General features: G+C 34.5%; 1 protein-coding gene across 2 annotated transcripts in view; it reads right to left on the bottom strand.

The window, feature by feature from the left end:
* kntc1 (kinetochore associated 1) overlaps positions 1-21,095 on the bottom strand; it is a 58,630-nt gene that overhangs the window by 8,892 nt on the left and 28,643 nt on the right. For both annotated transcript variants that reach the window (XM_039771938.1, XM_039771939.1), the window contains 19 exons: positions 15,937-16,004; positions 15,265-15,554; positions 14,671-14,843; positions 13,290-13,387; positions 12,671-12,809; positions 12,247-12,303; positions 11,731-11,894; positions 11,179-11,283; positions 10,745-10,873; positions 9,996-10,112; positions 9,193-9,302; positions 7,168-7,381; positions 6,032-6,121; positions 5,555-5,726; positions 4,005-4,063; positions 3,220-3,436; positions 3,052-3,125; positions 2,442-2,652; positions 1,678-1,790 (listed from right to left, as the gene is read on the bottom strand). In XM_039771938.1, the coding sequence (XP_039627872.1) occupies positions 1,678-1,790; positions 2,442-2,652; positions 3,052-3,125; positions 3,220-3,436; positions 4,005-4,063; positions 5,555-5,726; positions 6,032-6,121; positions 7,168-7,381; positions 9,193-9,302; positions 9,996-10,112; positions 10,745-10,873; positions 11,179-11,283; positions 11,731-11,894; positions 12,247-12,303; positions 12,671-12,809; positions 13,290-13,387; positions 14,671-14,843; positions 15,265-15,554; positions 15,937-16,004 (2,600 nt within the window). The remainder of the gene's footprint in view (positions 1-1,677; positions 1,791-2,441; positions 2,653-3,051; positions 3,126-3,219; positions 3,437-4,004; positions 4,064-5,554; positions 5,727-6,031; positions 6,122-7,167; positions 7,382-9,192; positions 9,303-9,995; positions 10,113-10,744; positions 10,874-11,178; positions 11,284-11,730; positions 11,895-12,246; positions 12,304-12,670; positions 12,810-13,289; positions 13,388-14,670; positions 14,844-15,264; positions 15,555-15,936; positions 16,005-21,095) is intronic.

The raw sequence follows: 21,095 nt of genomic DNA, 5'->3' as shown, positions 1-21,095 counted from the left end.
GAATAAGGATACATTAGTACTATATATCAACTAGTGATTTGACTGGACACCAATTCTTGAGAAAAATAAGTAAATTTAAAACAAGACTTCTGTTAGACATGACCTGTAAACACTAGACTGAAAAAGAAAAAATTGAAAACAAGATTCAAAACCCATTGCATGTTGCACTAAATGCATGTACAATATTGGCACCCCCATTCTACACAGTAAACTATGCATTCAAAAGCACCCAGAGAAGCACCATTTCCACAAGGACCATCTATCCCTTGACTCCTAAACTAATTGGCAGCGGAGATAAAAAAAAAAAAAAATCTCACAGGAATTAATAATGGGTCTTTGTAAGCAATTAAAAACATGGAAAAAAGAATGCAATGCCACGTAGAATAAAAGCAAACAGATATAGTGTGGTTAAATTTTCTAAAGGAAAATACATCTTTACTAGTTAATGCAAGATTTTGGTCGAATAAGAGCAAGTGCTTTTGAAGATTTCTCCAGTAATTTGGTGTTACTTGTGTATGTTGTAAAGAGACAACTGAGAAAAAACAAGTTGAAGGAAAATAAGACACTACCTACTGCATGGCTGTGCCTATTTATTTATTACAAACTGTACAGTTGCACTATAAATCAACCAGGGAGGGGTCATGTCTGAAAACTCAAACGCTCTGTAACATGCTTTACTTTAATGTAAGATAATCCAGCTGCCCTGGGTTGTGCTGTTCACCTATCAAGATATTGTGACTACACTACTTTCAAAATCCTCCATTTTTTGTGTGGTGTTTTGGAAATAAGTTAGCAAATAATGGTCCGTTAGCAAGTTAGCAAGTGATGGTCCATTTTCAGTACACCTATTACACCTTAACTGTATAAAAATCCCAGCAGAGGCCCTATTCTCAATATTGTCACGCTTGGGTCACAGATTTGCACAGAGACACACAGGAGGTTGTAGAGAGCAGGAATTTTATTCAAACACTGCAAACAAACATTTGTTTCTTTTTCAAAAGCTTAAACATGCTCCCATGACAAGTCAGAGATGACAGTTCCGCTAGGTGAACAGAATGTCAGAGAGAGAAAGAGAGAGAGATAAAAGCAAAACCATCAATTCCAAATCTGACAGGCGCTGCACAAGGCTTTTAAGTAAGCGGAGTACCGCGCGAGAGCTTTATTACATGTTATAGAGCAAGAGAAGGGTAAGGAGCAATGTGAAGGTAGACTGTGTTTCAGGGGTTTTCCCAGGGGTGTCTGTGTCTTCTTGGGGTGCGATCACCCCTCCAGCTTACAATATACATATAAAGGTATTATTCTGTAGCCAATACAATGAAACATGCATATTGTACATGATAATGTAGCTGACTATGCAGTACCTGGAATAAAAAGAGGACCTGATAAAATTGCCACCTGTTATAAATTGAAAATGATTTGTTGTTGCTTTGTAAAATTTATAATGAAAGATTGCTAGCGTTTTTTTTAACCTTCACTATACTGCATTTTCAACTACACAATATATTGATGAAAAACATAATCAATTTCTTAAATAAGGGAAAATAAAAAAAAATAAGATTAAACACAAAATACAGACACTTTTCCAGACATGCTGTGCTAGCTACCACTCTGTTTTGCATTCAAAAACCAAGCCACTTCCCAATTTAAAGAACCACAAACAAATCTACTGGCACTCACATCCGTTACAAGAGGAGTACTTCGGCACAGCCATTTCTCCAATAACACATCTCTGATCTTTGACAAGTCCACATTGTTCATCTGGGCAATCTCCTTTGCAGCAGCATGAATATCTGAAAAAATGGAATTGTTCACCACTTTTTAAGTTACAAAAATGAGCGAAATATACACAATTTACTCTTTGCAACCTTCCCTACAAACTTTTGAGATTTTGGGACTAGGACCAGTTTGTTGGTTTATTTCATTTTCGGTCAAGAAGCATTAAAATGCATGTAATTTAATTCATTCAAGTTTTAATTAAGAATGCAGTTTCAATTAACTAATCAAAATGGAAGGATATCAGTTTTACCATGAGATATCCAAATCCTTTAACTAAGTACTGAGAGTGCCCAATATAGTATATGGATAGCTCCCAATAGAACACTAAAGCCTTAGAACAGACCTGTTTTGTTTTCCAGTGGTAACAACTACTGTCACCAGGTGTACATACACAAGAGAATAATGACCCAAACAATCTATAAAATAACAGCTTTAAATAAAGGCAGCAAGAAACGGAGAACAAACAAGTAAAACATTAATGACTCCTGGGGTATAAACACACATTCACCTCTAACAAAACAATTAAAAGGCAAAGGACGCAATAATAGAGTAAATAGATTTTTTGTTCCTAAATTATTAAACTGCAAAATTTGTGTCAAATTGCAAGAAAAACAAAGTCCTGTTACACTGTATCCAAATCTTAAAATGAGGCACAGGATACATACCAGGATAATCTTTGTCTGTTGGATTCTTTATCCTCTTTTCGATGCTGCTATGCTCATATAGTGAAACAATAAGCTTAGCAGGGGAGGCTGTAAGCTTTAGATACTCTGGAGTGTTCAACTTGAAGGCAATCAGAACATTTTCCGTTGCTGATCTTTGGTACTGGGCCTTAATTTTTTCTAAGAATAACTCTGCTTTTGGACGTGTTTTATCCTGTGGAGATTTAAAGGAAAAGAAAATGTAAATCTCTTGACCATTATTTAAGTTAGGTAGGGAAGTATACTGTTAATCTTGTAATACCTAAAAACTCTTTATTTTAATCTTTTTGTCTTTTTTAATCTTATGTGTACTGTCATGCACATTAAGACTGAACTTGTACCACAAACATTACAAATATCAAAATTAGACATACGTCTTCAATTACCACAACTTTAACTTATTTAGGATTATTAATTCTAAAAAAAATTTAGGTAAAAGTATAAAAAAAAAAAAAAAAAAAGTTAAGAATGACAGCTCCTGAAACTGAATGAATGCATTTCATAGAATGAGTACTGTAACAGTTTATTAATTTATCATAGTGAAGTAAAAAAGAATAAAATGAGAAAGAAAAACCTCAGGTGTAGAAGCTGCAATCCATTTTTCTGCAAGGTGCAAGCAGAATTTTAATGCAGTTGTTTTATCAGGTCCTATAGAAGAGTTAAAAAAATAGACACGTGAATTCTTTGTGGAAGTTGTTTATATTAACTTAAAAAGTTAAGTAAGACTTTGCAATGACACTACCATTTGGAAGCTCCTGAGCAATAGTGTGTGAAGTGGCAGCTGCCCACTCAGGACTGGAGATGGACAGGAGGTATCCTTTAATTGTCTGTATGGTTTTATCCAAATCTTTGGTAAGCACAGGACAATTTCTCTCTTTTGACTGCTTTATAGACTTGGGCATTAGATGCTTTTTAAATACGTGATTTACTGCACACATGTAAAGTTTGTCCAGACACACCTGTTGGGAAGAAAGAGCAGTATTGAAGATTAAAACAAGTTTGCATGTTACTCAGCAGGACACTTGAGAAAATTAAAACATATCTTAATTTTTTTTTTTTCTTTTCACTATGTGCACTCAAAACGTATGACTTGCACAACACATTACAAGCAAAACTGGAAAAAAAACTATGGAAAGTGTAAAAAATGAAAAATCAATTAGAAGAAGCCTCTTCTAAAAAGTGAACTAAACTTTTTAGTTATAAGGATTAAAACATTTCCAGTTATGTGCATACTAATTATTTATATCATTTTGATAAATTTTCTTTATCTACCACGGTAAAGATTTCACAGCTTTCAAAAAGGGTAAGAAGAAATCAGGAAAATTAGCAAAAATGTGGCAGTTATTTTGTAACTTGGAAAAACAACATAATCTTTATTACCATATAAAGTAATAAGCATTGGGTTTACATCCCAAATGTTTGCTGTGAATAAAATCAATAGTGATGAAATTGTCAATTTTTAACTTAAAAAACCCAACTAATATAAAATCTTAACAATTTAACTTAATGTTACAAGTAATGAAATACCTTCATTAGCTTGGATATGAGCAGCAAGGTTGGGAATGTATCTTCACTGATTTCAACAGCTGAAAAAAAATTTTCAACTTCTATTAATACACGGATGTTACATTAAGTAATACACTTTTATAATGCCTCATTGTAAAAACTCTTACCATTAGCCAAATCAAAAACATTTTTTCTTCTTTTTGAAAATTCTTGTGTTTGAAGATACTTATGTATATATGGGTTTGTGTGTGTGTATATATTACATATATACACACACACAAACCCATATATACACACACACAAACCCATATATACATAACCATACATGCAGTCAGACATTCCAAATTAAAGCTAATCGGGTATCAGTAGCAAATGGTTTTGATCAAACCCCATTATATCTTTTCAAGAAAGCCACACAATTACAGTGCATTTTTGAGCAATCTGAAATTTAAGACACACGTCATCCTAAACACAAGCAAAGCAAAGGAGGCCAAAAGAAATTTATTTTATTGCAACAAAACAGTACAATAAAAAAAGAAGTGTACAAGGTTTTGGAGACGGGATAAAAATGATGCAGGGGCCAAGTATATAAGGAGCAATCCCTATCCATTTACTAGGTAGGAAGGCAGATCCACTCTTCTACCTTCTGATATTTTTTACATTTCTTTCCATTCAATCTCTTCCCTCTAACTCACTCTCATCTAGCATATTCTTCTACTTGTCTGGAAAGTCAGACTCTTTCCTTCCAACTCTAAGCTCATCCTGTCCAAGATGAGGAAGTCCTCTTACTTCTCTTCCTGAAACAGGTTCAATATGTCCAGGTACTACTTCCAGGTTCATGAGAAGGCTAAGGAGCCTGTGTGTGTCATCCTGCAAAAGCTTTCACAAACTGTCACAAGAGTTCCTGAAATCACAGATCTCAGTTTTCACTTAAAGGATTGATCAACTACTCAGACACCTAGCCATCTAAATTGGGAAAAGGTATACAGTAGATAAGTTTCCCTTCTGCCACCTAATGGTATGGAGGACTTTAGACAAACTCTTCATGGTCTCCAATATTCTGAGGTTTTATTGGAGCCCTAACAGTTATTATCTCTTGGGTTCCACAACCAATACTGGGCTTGGATGCCCTCCAGTTGGTGCAGACCTGTTATCGTTGGCAATGATAATGATAACATTGTCATTCTCCCGATTACCTGGGTATTTTTAAAGCCTAACTTGTGTCCTGCACTATACAGTAGTGCTTCTCCAATTACAGCCTCTCTCAATTGTCCTTTTCCACTATATAGGCAATGAAAATACCAGAGACAAAAAAACACCCTTGACTGTAAATGATCCAACTGCACCTGTCTCAATCAATTTGTAATGGTACTCTATTTTTGTTTGCTTTTGACAAAAGGAAAACTTTCAATTCTAAGTGTATATTAACTGCAAAACACTGGCAGCATTGTATAGATAACAGAAGAAAGAAGCTGCTGCAAGGAATAGAAACCATAGAAGCAACAAGCAATGAATCAGGCCACAAACGGTTTTTGTTTGTCTGACATGAAAAATTACAACACAAAACTTACATATGATCTTCCAAAAGCAGTGACTGGTTTGAAATAAAATCAAATGGAAAGGTAGCCTAGTCTGAGAGTACGTGGATACTTCAAGTGAATGCTCCAAAATGTACATGTGTTCTGCATCAACAGGAGGAGAAATTCGTTTGTATGACTTCAGGTGTTGCAACAATCCTAAAGCCTAAAGTTACAAAAACAGGACAATGAAACAAAACTGTAAGGTATAAGAATATAAATTATTATAATTAGAAAGCAATCTTCTCTATCCATTACATAGAATGCTACACTTTAATAAACCTTCTTTAGATGTCTTAAAACTTGTAAGGAAAAGCTACAATTGTTTGGTCAGAGCAATAATATTTTAATAAAAAGAAAACATATACAAGATACAGCTTATATGACTGAAATGTTTCACACTTTTATGATATTCTAAAGTTGATTGAATGCACTGCACAACAGCGCAGTCAACAAAAGCAACATATGCACCTGTTCCAAATTCATGTTTCCAGTGTTATCCTCTGCCATCTGCATCACCTGGATAATTACTTCAATTGTTTCATAGTTGTAAGGACTAAGCTGCAAAACCAAAATTTTAAAAATTTAGTTTTCAAAGAAAATCCCCTCCTTTTCAAAAGATGTGAATGATAGGTTAATTAGGTACACTAAATAGGCCTAGTAAGAGTGTGCATGAGGAAATCTACTGGCAAAACACCCAGCTGATGTTTCTGCTTTGTACTCAATGTTGCATGGATAGAATCAAGTTTCCCATACAAGATGAATATATTAAATATTATATTAAACAACATATTAAATACATGGTAATAGTAATTATCTATCATTTTAAACATCTACCCATAAGAGTAGTGAAGATTTCTTCTTTTCCACATTATACAGGGTGGTCCAGATCTAATTATGCAGATCCAGATCGTCTGGATAACTTTGATTTAAGAGCGAAGACGATTCTTCATGTCATCAGTTCGCACACTTCTCAATGATCCAGGATTTTTCAGGTGATTTTCTATGTAATATACGCAAGTTATAGCGTAATGAAAATTGCATAATTAGATCTGGACTAGCCTATATTATAAGCTGCACACTACCAGCTAAAACCATATGAAAGGTTATCAAATCAAACCTATAACGAGGAAGATTAGATTGACTCTTTCATGAACTCTATGTGGGGAAAAATACTGTAGCATAGTCAGTTCACGGTTAATAAATGGCAGGGACACAATGTTTAGAGCTGCTAAATTTTAACTACAGAGAAATTTGATTCAGTTACCTCCACTGTCACTTTAGAGTTTGTAAAATGTCTTCCTATAAACATGCAGAATTACTCTGGGTACACCGTTTCCCTTCTTCCAAAACTTGTGCATGTTACACTGATTATGAAATATAACAATTGAATACAAGTCACTTTAAAACTCAGTATGCCGTGTGTTAAACCAGCCTGCAACTCCAGGCCTTGTATTTGGTACTTCAGCTCTCCACATAACTGTTATGAAAAATACTGGTTAAGAAGATGGATGATGGGATTATTATTAACACATTGGGCAGTTATCACTTGGTTTTTTTCTAGTTTTTATGTTCTAATTATTTACATATTTTAAATAGGTTCTAACCTTGTGGATGGCTGCATTCAGGCTGAGAACCAGATTTCTGGTACTCTTCAGCCTAGGAATAATTTCAAAAGCTCTCTCCAAAAGTTTGCTGTGACTTAATATCTCAGAGCTTTCCAAAGTATTCCCTCTATTTACATTCTCATGGTTCATTCCTTGAAGAAGAAGAGTCTCCAAATATAATACTAATGCAGAGTCACTGTCTAGATCATATGTTCTAAAAAGAAACAAAAAAATTAAATGTTAAAGCAATGCTTAGTAGAAAGTTCAAACAGGTTTGAAAGGGGGATTTAGAGTTTAAGACACATTATGTTCAGCTCTGTTCATAAGTTTACCTACCTTGGCAGAATTTGTGAAATATTGACCATTGTTAAGAAAATATAAATAATCATGCTAAAAGCTTTCCTTTCCATTACAGAGTCTGCCCAGGTGAAGCAATTTATTATCACATAATTGTGCGTGTCCTTTTTAAATCATAAGGATTACTGAAATCACCCAAATGGATCAGATCAAAAGTTGACATACCCTTGTATATTGAGGCTGATAATATACACACAAGTTGACACATACCGGTTCAAATTAAGGGCAATTAAGGGAGAGTGTCCACACTTGTAAACTCTTTTGATTATAACCAGTGTCTGTGTATAAATAGTCCATTTAAATTCATGCAGAGCTGAACTGACTTTGCTGGATATCAAGCCATGGGGAAAGCAAAATAACAATCAAAAGGAACAGCGAGAAAATGTTATTGAATTGTATAATCAGAAAAAGGATATAAAAAAATATCCACAGATACGGAAATGCCTGCCGTGTAGTGTTCAACATCTGATAAGTTAGGGGTTTTGTTGTTAACAAGTCACAGTCAGGTAGAACCACCAAGATGGCAGCCACATCTGCCAGGATCATTTGCCAAGAAGCCAAGACAAACCCACAAGACACTTCAGCTGAGATACAGGCTTCTTTGCAAACAAGTAGTGTTGCTACTTTAAGATGCACAAAAAGGAGGTACTTGGGGTGGGGGGGGGGATGAGCTACATTGTTGCAAGAAAAAAAGCCTTTACTCTGTCAATGCCACAAAACAGCCCACTTACAATACAGCATCTAGACAAGTCTCAAATGTTCTGGAACAAAGTCCTTTGGAGGGATGAGACCAAAATTTGACTTTATGGTCACGGCCTTAAACTCAAGGCCCATGACAAAAAGTACATATCCCCTATTGTGAAGCATGGAGGTGGATGTCTTATATTCTGTGGTTCTGTGAGGTACAGTGGCACAGGTAACTTAATAAAAATTGATGGCAAGATGAATGCAGCATACTACTGGAAAATATCAGAGGACAACTTGCATTCATCAGTCCAGAACTTGGCCTTGTCTTTTGGATCATTGTCATGTTGGGAGATTCAAAAGTGTCCCATGCACAAATTGACCCTTAAGTGGCTACAGCAGAAAATAGTGAAGGTGCTGGAGTGGCCATCACAGTCTCCTGAACTCAGTATCATTGAGCCACTTTGGATAGATCTGAAACATGCAGTTCATGCAAGACAACCCAAGGATTTACAGGACCTGGAGGATTTTGCCAAGAAGAATGAACAGCTCTATGACAAATGACTGAATGCCATCATTGATGTCAAGTTACACATAATTTTCCTGATATGTAAATCAACATATTAAAAAAATAAAATTGAGTAAAACTGTAAATCCTTATGATTTATAATAGATATTTAATAAAATATAATCTAAAGATCCTTATTCACCAGCCTTCACAATGCTTAATGCAACAGTCCAGGGAAGGTTCTGCATTATCTAAGTGCACAGGAAAAGAAATATAGTATACGTTTACAAACAAAAAGGAATAGAACAGGAATAAGATAGAAAGAGACCAATATTTAAGGACCAGCAGTTACTTCAACTAATTGCCAAATACAAAAAATATACTTACCTCTATGTATCAGTTTCATAGTAATTAGTAACAAATATTTGGGTCATGCAAGTAATCCCTACAAAATCCACTCCGACGACAAAAATTACCTGCAGTACTGCAATATCTGTTCAGATCTCACATTTTGATTTTTTACAAGTTCTGGTATTAGGTCTCTCTTCTTTGCAGGATGCTGTCTAAAAACTGATTGGAAGGAAATCTAAAAAAAGAGAAAGATTCAGCCACTGATTATACTTGTAAGTAACTTTAAAGAAAAATAAAATACATGTTTTACGCATGTATTTTCTAGAAATCTTTCTGTTTTAAAATTTTAGCCACCATACCAACTATGCAAACTGAATTAAATACATGGCATTTGTTTATATCACATGCGCCTCAACACAAAACGTTTTAACAGCATTAACAGGTCTAAGATACTAACAGGATTCAGTAATTAAAACTATTAGGCTATACACACAGGTACTAATTACACTTAACAAAAGACAAGCACCAATAGCAATATGCAACTTAAAAATTAATCTTTTATACTATTTTACCAAATACCAGATTGCAACCCCTAAACTGAAGTAGGTGATCAGGAAAATTATATGCAACATTCAGGCACATCCTTAAGCAGGTTAAGGTTAAACTTTTGACTGTTTCATATTGAACATACCACTCGCAAAGAAACTGAACCTGGCTACATCATATTATACTTTCATCTAAAATTTGAATTATTTTTTAAAAAATTGTCTTTTAATTTATACAGATCAAACAACCAACAGATAAATATCAAAATCAAAATAATAGTAAAAACTGCATTACATTTAAAGTATTTATTTGACTTAAAGCATTTAACGTCAAACAAATCGCCTCTTCTTGAACCGCACCACAGAATCACATTTTGACTTACCCCCAGCTTGCCAAGCCGTATTCCCCACTCTGCGTCAATGACTACTGCCTCAAATTTATTGCTTTGGTCCTCTTCTTTATATAAATGGGACAGATGACAGCCAACTGCTGCTACAGCCTGAAATAACACAGGGAAAATGGATAACGATAATTTAAAAAAAAAATTAAAACAATGCGTTTTTAAAGCATATATGTGTATACACATGCACGTGTACATTAAGTACTTCATCTTGTAGCTCTACAGCTTTAAATAATAAAGCTTAACTAACAAATATCTTGTCTAAGTCCATATTTTATTCCAAGTAAAACTAAAGTCACCATTTTTCATTCCATAACAGCAATAAAGGTAATTGAGTGTTCTTGATTAGTCTATGATCAAAGAGTTGACAAAATTGAGTGGCCAGAGATAGATAGACAGATAGATTATTGTTAATGTTGTAATATCACACGTGGGGCTGAAAACTTCGTGAAAGCAACGAGTCTTCAGATGGTGCTGTACATTCCCTGAATCAACAGACCTGAGGTGAAGGGATGAAAAGCAGATTGTTACTGACAGCGCAGAGTAGCAATAAAGAGGTACCAAAACTGTTGCACATTTTATTTTTTAACTATTCTAATAACTTATAAAATGTGAAATATCCACCAGAATTTGCAGTATCTTTTGGAACATGTCCATTTGTAAAGAACTACAGCTTTGAACCCACTTGTTGTGTTATATATGTGTGTAATGTACAGATACCACAGACCTACCAAAATTTTGTTGTAATTTTGCCAAGTGTTGTTAATTACATCCCAGAGTTTTTCAAACACGTCCTTCTTGGATAACAGGGTACAATATCCTAAGGCGAGTTTGCAGTCAACTACCCGACAATTAAAGACCTACCATAAAAACAAGCAATTTAAATAAAATAACAAAATGTAAATATGTTTATTAAAACAGCAGACTCATCAGAGAAAAAAACATACATATATACAGTATACTCTAACACACACACACACACAGGATAATAAAGGTTTAACATGCAAAATACAATATAATTAAAAAAAAATGAATATAAAGAAAAATGTATAGAAAGATACAAAATGCGCAAGGACAAAGCCATGAATGGACATTTCATTTTAAATGCTAAAAGTAGAGCATCTAGACCACTTGGCCCTGTATACAGAATTTAATCATCTCTCACCTTGTGAAGTAAAGCCAGAACAGTGTCTCTGATAGTAGAAACTGTCATTTCTCCCATATTAGTAACAAAGTTGCGATCTTCTACTAAGGTCTGTTGATTATGCAGCTAAAACAGTTTTAAGAATGTATAGATTTAAATGAAGAAACATTTTTTACAAAAAGTATGGTGCAAAACTCAGAAAACTGTCTGAACTTTAAAATGGAACCCAAAAAAAAAAAAAAAAAAAATCACAGCTTGTATTTCAAATTACTTCAATCACTAAGCCATCAAGAAGTTTTAGTTTATAAATTATTGTACAGATTTTGAAAATTACTTTTAACTGGAGCACTTAATTAGTAGTTTGTATGACATAAAATTAGTTCAAGAGCTATAATGAAGAAAAATATTAATTCAGAACTTAGAATTCTTCTCACATTTTGATGATGTGAAGTGGAAATTGAATAGCAACTCTTAGCTAGAACAGTAGAACTTTGCATGTGTGTGCAGGTTTGATAATGTTATGAATGAAGTCATCAAAAGTATTCCATTAGTAACTTATACACACATACATACCTTTGAACTGAGTGCTAGATCCATGTTGTTGGAGATAACATGTTGCAAACATGTTCCATATAAATTCACCATCAGCTTTAATGCCAGTTCCAGTTGACTACACTCACGGAGATTCTGTATCATTGACATCATTGGAGATTTCACTGGTTTGAGGAAATTCATTCCTAAGGTAAAAAGGGCACAAGTGACAAAAACACATTACTGTTTAATTTTATAGATATGCTCCTTGTATAGTAATTATCAAGGAGAAAAGCAAAAACTTCTGAATTTACAGGGTGAATCCTTCAGGCTTGTTTTGAAAAATATTCATATTAGACTGATTTATAATTTTCTGTGTAGCAGTTATAAAGAATTAATTGTTTTTCTGAGTATAAGGTATAGAGAAAAAAAACAACACAGCCTGATAGTGATAACCTTAAGATTCAAGTTCATGCTCCACAATATGCTTTATAGTGCACTTAAATTTAATATCCAAGACAACCATATATTTATAAAAACAAATGCAATTAAACTCACCTTTTTCATAAGAACAATTTGATAAACAGATACTATCTAAGGGGTAAAGCTTTTTACCTGCAAATAAAGTAAGAGCATATTGGCCAAATGGATTTTTTAACAGAAACAACTGAAAATAATTACATGAATAAACAAAGATTTTAAAAGCAAATTTATGGACACTGACTCTTATTCTACTTATTACTTAATCCATTCTCTCTTGGACTATTTGAACAAGATGAAAAAAACATAAAATTATACAATGAAACTTGTAAAAACAAACTAATACAATGTTAATGCTTGTGTAAAACGTATTAATAGTCAGACTGACTATGCATCCCTGACGAAACTTTAATAAGATCCAGAAAACATTTAAGTCAATAAACAAAGCAACCAAAAAAAGTAAGCACTTGCACAGGTTTTAAGGATGCTTGCAGCATACAACCTGAATTAGGTACAATTGTAGTAGAAATTTCATACAGCACAGGTAACACCATCACTGGATCAAGAACGATCCCATCTTCATTAAAGAAATCATCAAATATCCATTCAGTATAAGGATCGCGGTCAGCACCCAAAGATGTCTATAAAACAAACAGAAGCTTTTATAAGAAATTGTCTATAATATTATTTGAGTCATATATGTAAATGTTACAAAGCAAACAGAAGAAAGAAAAAAAATAATGAAGAGCACACACTCTCTCTTTGCCAGTCTACTATACATGCACCAATAAAATAACTGCATTCTAGTTTCAAATGTTTTAAATGTTAGTGGACGTATGTATTATGACAGAACAAACATTGCAGTTTCTAAGTCTCTTGTTTTTTAGTACTCTTTTAAAAACACACAGTAAGAATTGCATGTCAATGTGATCCTTTATAGGCCACCATCATTCACTTCATCAAAATTATTAAAGTAAAATAATTTAAGTAGAACAAAAATATACTGCAATAAAACATACCAGCTATGGTATTTGCAACAAATAAAATTTAGAAAGCATGAACAATAAAAAAAAAAAAAAACTTTTCAAAACAATTAAAACATTAACATCACTGTAACTTACACGGGAAATAAATCCATAATCATCTATTTGGCATTGTCGATAAACTTCTACAGCAGCTAATGTAATTTTGCACATTTCATGGCAGTCAAGCAGCATATCTGTCAACAAAATAAGCAATAGCCTTAGGTAGATGCATAATACTTTTATGGGAAGATTCACCACACACAATAAGAAGCACTACTATTTGCCTTAAGCATGAACAGACACATTTAGTATCAAATAATATTTTACTACTACAAAAACATATGATAGAATATCTGTTAGAGTAAAAAACATTTACGCTCCAACTTGGTACTGTATCTTGGAACACATTTTATTACTTTTAATACCTTTAATCGAGAGATTTCAAATGGACATGCTGTAGTGGCGGCCTTCTTTCAAGTTTTGAAAGAATAATAACACTAAGTATTTTAAGGAAATACACACAGTACTTTTTTCATTAATTACTTAAAGTTGCCAAGATACATGGTATGAAAGAGACCCTATACATAAAGTATAGTACCCAAATACTAATGAAGAGGCAGACAGACATCAGCCCCATGTTGGGCAAAAATAAATTCTTTTGTATTCTTAAGACTTGTTAAGATTTGTTTCAAAAATGTGTATGGCATCTCTTGCAGAAAGTGGCATGTTTTGAAAAGGTTTTGTTAAAGAGTGCCTCATGACTTAAATATAAAAAGGAGGACATGTTCCATCTGTTTTCTTTTCATTCAGCAAGCTACCAACCTGTACAATAATCAGTTAGTCAGTAGCTCAGTCGGTAGAGCAGGTGGTCCAGCAATCGGAGGGTCGCAGGTTCGATCCTGGCTCCCGGCATGAGAATTCAGCTGTTGTGTCCTTGGGCAAGACACTTAACCTACCTTGCCTGCTGGTGGTGGTCGGAAGGATTGGTGGCGCCAGTGTTCGGCAGCCTCACTTCTGTCCGTGTGCCCCAGGGCAGCTGTGGCTACATAGTAGCTTATCATCACCAGCGTGTGAATGGGTGAATGACTGTTGTGTTGTAAAGCACCTAGGGGGGTTCTTGAACTCTAGTTAGGCGCTATATCAAATACAGGCCATTTTAAACTGATTAGCATGGCTGTTTTTAGAAGTACACAGAACAAAAAATACAAGTGACCTTGTGAAAGTGACTCTCTTACTTTCAATAGCCCTTTTAACACAGGGAATCACAACATATACACCAGTAATTTTACAATCCGAAAATCCAGTAAAACTAACATCAAAACCATAAAGAAACCATGCAAATTATGACTCAAGAAGTATGTTGCTATGTACACTCCAGTATTGAAATGTGACAGTGAACATGCATGAAATTAAGCTTAAATACTTTTGAATACCTGTTCATTTTTTCAGTGTTTTGTTTCAAAGCAATTTTAGGTACCTGTGCTGCAGATTGTAGTAGCCTGACATGCCAGTTCATTGATCACAGCAGGAAGGTTTAACCCCTCTGGAATTATCATAGGAACATTTGCCTCCAACATGTGACAAAGCTTCTGTGCAGCTTTAAAAAGCACCTGTCCAGTCTTTATATTACAGTGATGCTGGTACATCTTGCTGCAACAAAACAGTAGAAATTTTATTTAACCAATCATTCTTTTAGTGAAGCTAAGCACAGATATAGTTAAAAACAAAACTGAAGAAACCCAAGCATCATGTTCAAAAAGGTGAACACTAATATCATGCAGAACATAACAGTAAACAATAACTGCACATTGACTCGACAGTGCAGTTGCCCTATTCTTAAAAATACAGTACTATTAAAAAATGATTCATCGTCTTGTTTATCTTCTATCAAATAATTAATGTGATGTAAGTAATAATTGTCCTGCTACACTATATAACTGTTGGCAATAGTCATACGCTAATTTTTCCTTTTTCAAAATTCAATAAGCAGAGTTTAAAACTGTTGTTGGCTGCTTGCTGCAAAGTCAGCACGAATTAAAATAAAAGTACAATCTCTGAAAATGTTCAAAACCTGAGGATTTCCAAGGCCTTTTCAACTTTGCCAACTGCAAGGGCTCTCTTTGTCAGTTCTTCTCCAATTTCTTCTTCGGTGAGCTGCAGCAGAGAAGCCAGCCTATATAACCCTGTCTCTGTCAATTTTTTCCTAATTTTTTTATCAAGCCCATCTTCCACTTCCACAGCCTTCTCATTCTTCTGGTCTGACAAGGTACTCTCATAGGAATTAAGGCTTTCTTCACATAGCTCAGACAAAACTGTACGGTTCTCAAAGTCTTTCAACGATACAGAAATTTCAAAGTCTTCCTGGTTAAGATAGGAAAAGAATTAAAATTCATTAAAAGAAAGCAATTTTCATAAATGTATACCTCCATATGCATAGAATAACCAACCAAAGAAAATCTATTTTTATAGACTAATCTCATTGCTTCTTGATTTAGAAATATTTCAGTATTTTATGGATATAAATATTTGGTGGTGGGGCAGAATACCTTTGTACTTTTCATATAGGATTTAGGATCCAGGATTATACATTACTATCATCTGATACAAAAAGCATCAGAAAGAACCAGTGAGGAACATATTTTTAAATAAACAGAATAAAGACAGCATCATAAAATATATTTATAAATATCATTAAAAAGAATATTTGAATGCAAAAAAATAAAATTGATATCTTTACACTTACTTGTAAATTAGCAATTGCTTCAAACATTCTCAGATTATCCTCACATTGAATTACTTTTAAAGTATTACCTGTAAATGAAAGTCATAAATATTACAAAATATTGTAGGCTATGAATCACTAGTTGTTACGCATTTTTGTTTATGAGTAAAGTCATTCAAGTAGTTGAAAAGGTTAAATCCAAAGATAAGCAACACAAGGCACATACTGACACAATAGGCAATGAAACATCAGGGACTGCGTAAGCAGCAAATGCTTATTGATCTCTCCTGTAGAGGATCGAACTTAAAGAATTAAAAATAAGCTTCTACTACCAGTTCACAATGCCTCTAAAATCTTTATACTGATCCTGCCTAAATGCTAGAATATAGAATTTTCCTTCACAACAAATTATTGGTTGTAAATTGGAAAGGCTTCAATAAAAATTTTTTGACTTTGTTCATCAACCTTTATTCAATAAAATGAACAATGAAAATCATTATGAAAAAATATCAGCGTAAATTAATTAGCATCACCTTACTATATTAGGATTTATTCTTCACTTTCAGGGAAATATTTTCCTCCTTGTACAAAAGTGAAAATCTAAATTCTGCTTTCAGTTAAATATAAAAGACAAAGTATGACAGGACTGAAAAATAAATTGTGAAGTAAGAATTAAAAGGAAAGGTTTTTTAGTTCACATATGGTTCCTAGGGTTTCAGACAAGTCAAAAATTGAAATCAAAAAAGTCAGCACTTAACATGTCAGTATGTCAGGCTTGCTCTCAGTCTTGGAACCAATGTGTTTTGCAGCAGAGAAGAATCACTTCAATGATATCTACATAGCAAGATGATAAGGAAAGCCCTGCCAAGTATGGCCAGTCTTGAAAAACTCCCTTTGTTTATTTTTGTTCATTTGCCAACATAAGATGCAATGATAAGCAAAAATAAATAGTGAGATTATCTCTCTTTTTACTGGATCAAACCTGTAGTCTATTATATTCAAAAATAATTTCATAAGATAAGCTATATATGAGGGTAGTTTACAAAACAAACTATGTAAGAATATGTTTTTTTAGGTTAAACAATTTTACATAGCCCAACTGATTTATCATTATGACATAGCCAGCTGCTGTGATGGATGGATTGCTAGCATTTAAGTTGATACATATTTTGTATGTTTTTATTTGTAAATTAGACAAAGTAAATGTTATATAAGATGTGTTTCAGGAGGCATGTTGTACTTCATTTACTAGAACTGTGGTGCATTGATGTTTACATAACCAATCCCTTTAGGATGGACTCAAAACGAGGAATTTATGGTGAGGGAGAAGGAACATCAGATTAGCTTGGGAAGGGTGACCATGTTTGGACTTAGTCTATAAGCCATTCAAAACAGGGACCCCATAAACTGATTAAACAAAGCAACTGGGAGGCAAGTTGTACCGGAGCACTTTCATTGGTGACTGGTCTGAGAATGAATGGAAAATAAATTCTATTGGTCTGTAAGTATGGCTGTTTATGATTGATTTTGAATTAGAGGCCATTCTGTACAATGATGCCACATTGGTTCTTGTTTTGTGTAAGAACGGAATAAAATTGGTCACTTTGCCTTGACCATCCAACCATCTGGCCATTAGAAAAAACAATTATGATAGACAGAACTTTATCTTGGCAGCCATATTGAGAGACAGGGATGTTGCCAGTTTCAATAGGCCATTTAAAGTGTATTTGCACATTTGCAAGCAAGCTAGACTAAAGATAAGCCGTGAGCTGCCTATGGACGCAACATGTACTGCTACTTAGGCTCTAAGGGTGTGGCATGGTATAATTCACATAGTAATCGCCTTCCTTAAAACTTTTGGCCATTTTTATCAATACATGTATGTAATTACATGTGTAACTTAACTCCAGCATGTTTCTTTACTATGTAAAGGTTACAGATGTATAAGGGAAAAAAGAGCAATGTGCTATGTACTTAGTCACAGAGTGTATGAGATTTTAGACATTTTATTAGGATCTGTACAATAAAGAAAATAAAGGGGAAAATAAGGTCACCATTGGAAATTCCACAATAAAACTGTGGTGATTACTAAATCAACATTTTTTCCAAAGGATCCCTTGTCCTCCTTGTCTTGCACACGTCTTTGATGAAGACAACAATCCATATGATGAGGATTAAACACAGAGAAAATATGATGCCAATAGCAAATTAAAATGAACTTCAGCTTTACTAACTTTAAGCTAATAAACAAATGAATGTGAATGTGTGATATCTGGCAATCCTTAAATACTTATGATTATTCAGAAAACTATTCTAACAACATGTATTATTTGACAGGATGTGGTGAGCTTTGGGGATATTTGATAAGGGTGGTCCATTCTTATTAATAACTCGGACCATCCAAATTACAGGTAGTTCACACCATCAAATGCCACATGCTGGATCTATGGTTTTATTTATTTAAACACATGCATATGTATATATGTACACACACACACACACACACACACTTATTCTGTATATACACATACATGAATGTTATATAAATGTGCATATTGTACTGTATATAAGAATGTGTACATACATACATACATACATACATATATATACACACACACACGTTCTATATATCTCATGTTCTTATATTATATCTACAATATTAAATTATCATGGGGAAGGCTGAGTATGATACCCTTGTGACAGCCTTCTGGGAATAAATTTAACTATATAAACTTAAAAATTTAGTTGACTATTTAGACTGTTTAGCATATTCAGACAACCTTATTAAAGGTTGAATGCCAGGAACCAGAAATATTTAAGGATATTTTAGAATTTTAGAATATTTGCATATACATAATGATACATCTTCAGGACATCCTTGATTAAGTAGTGAAATTGAGCAAAAATAACTAAATGAAAACACACATATAATAAAGGCTTGGTGATATGAATTAATATATGTGTGTTTTCATGGCAAAAATATTAGACCACCGAAGTGATTATATGTAAACTATATTTTTGTTCCCTTTTAAAAGGGGCAATGCTATGTATTTGTACTGAAGAACTTTTTTTGGTTATTCGTCAGTTTATATTGGCTACCTGTTCTCAGGTCCCACAGAAATGGTCAACATCTCAGGAATATCTCGGCGAACCTTCATTCTATCACGCCCACAGTCATTAGCCAACCAGTAAAACACTATATTTAGTTTTCAGATGGTTTGGGAATACAGTATATAGATAAAATATGTTTTTGGCAAACTAAAAAAAAAAAATAAAAAGGGGGGTGCTTGCACAGATGGCACAGTTGTAACAATGCAACCTTGCAGTAAGGAGACTAAGGCTCAGTTCCCATGTCCTTCCTGTGTCAAGGCTTTTGTGTGTCCCTCTGTTAGCATGGGTTTCCTCCTGGTGCTCCAGTTCCCCCCACAGTCCAAACGTATGCAGGTTTTTGTCTTGCGCTCTATGCTTGCTTAAATAGGACCCAGTCCCTGTCTAAGGATTAAGCAAACTTAGATAATGGTATGGTATGGGAGCTTGGATATCATCAGTTGTACCTTATAGCACTGTGGAGGCCAGGAGAATAAATGTGTGCTTAGTTTATATGGTACACAATCCTCTCCTAGACAGGTCTAGCAGTATTTAAATTACACTTTAATGGTTGGAAATTGTAGGACTCAAAACAAAATTTTAAATCATCATACCGGAAGTGAACGCTGGTGTTTCTGTCTGCCACTGCTTGCCGGTGTTCCGTTTGTCTACTTTTTACTAGTTGTTTTTTTACTCGTTTTTTGCCTTTTGCATCGGATCTTCCTTCGCCTTTGCATTGGTTTAAAAACTGATAACACGCATTTGCGTCCCTTGCCTCCTTCGGCCTCAACACGAGCCCTCGTAGAACTGTTCTTTGCTGGCTGCAACCTGTGTGGGTAAGTGTAAACTTTCGCACTGATTCTCTTCTCAAGTAACTAGCTTTGATGAATAGGTGGTTGAAACTGCCCCTTGTCAATTGTCAAGTACTTGTGGAAATCCCACAGGGGACAGTCTACTGGCTAATGTGTTATTTTAATTGGGCTGAGTAGGTACACAAGGGGTACATTGCTTTGCTTCCAATCTGGAATTTCCTTGGGTGACTTCCGGAAATCTACTATGATAAACGTCAATTGGTTGTCATGGATTATTATGTCTACTTTGCTATTTAATGCAGTCACATCTTCAAAACTAAAATATTCACCAGATGACTTGTATCGACTTCGAACAAACTATGAAGTGCCTGCTGATTTCTTGCTGCACTGCGGCATTCTCCGACGACCAAAGTACGTTCACCAAGGCTCTCGTCGTCGTTTTTGCCTCAGCAGGAGTAGCAGCGGGTCTATTCCTTCAGTTTGATCTGAGAGATGCACATGCCCACATACTTCTGAGCGATGTGCTAATCACAACGTGTTGATTCCTTTGGTAAAATCACCGGAGTATACGTCAATTGACGCTTTGAAGTTTGGATTATTTAATACTCAATCTATCTCTAACAAAACTCTACTGATTGGTGATATTATCATAGATACTAAGATGGACTATTTATGTCTTACAGAGACCTGGCAGCAACCTGGTGATTATTTACACCTAAATCAAGCGCTCTCTCCAGAGTTTGTCTGTATCTCCGAATCCCATTCTTCAGGGAGGGGAGGTAGTCTTGCAATAATATACCGTAAAGACTTAAAACTGTTATCGATACCTCTTCCAGCGTATCCATCCTTTGAACTGTTAGCTGGCAAACTCTGTGGACCTTCACCTATTAAAATTGCTGTTTTATACAGACATCCTAAACTATCAAGTGTTTTTATTGCTAAACTTTCTATTGTTTTAACAACGCTGTGTGCAATGTCTGCTAAAGTCATCCTCATGGGTGATTTTAACATACACATTGATGTGCCAACTGATGCACTGACAAATGATTTTAATGAAATTCTTGACTGTTTTAATTTAATTCAATATGTCAACTTTCCGACTCATAACAAGGATTACATTTTAGACTTAATTTGCTGCTCTGGTATCACACCCAGACTCCCTTATACATTTATTGCAATCCCAGGCTGTTTCTCCTTCCGCTACCACACCATCGGAATTAGTAGACCATTACAATGCTGCTCTGTCCTCTGCCTTTGATACACTAGCTCCCTCAAAAACAC

Source organism: Polypterus senegalus, chromosome 12, assembly GCF_016835505.1.
Source record: "Polypterus senegalus isolate Bchr_013 chromosome 12, ASM1683550v1, whole genome shotgun sequence".
NCBI classification, from domain to species: domain Eukaryota; kingdom Metazoa; phylum Chordata; class Cladistia; order Polypteriformes; family Polypteridae; genus Polypterus; species Polypterus senegalus.
This window is presented reverse-complemented; position numbering and strand designations above follow the sequence as displayed.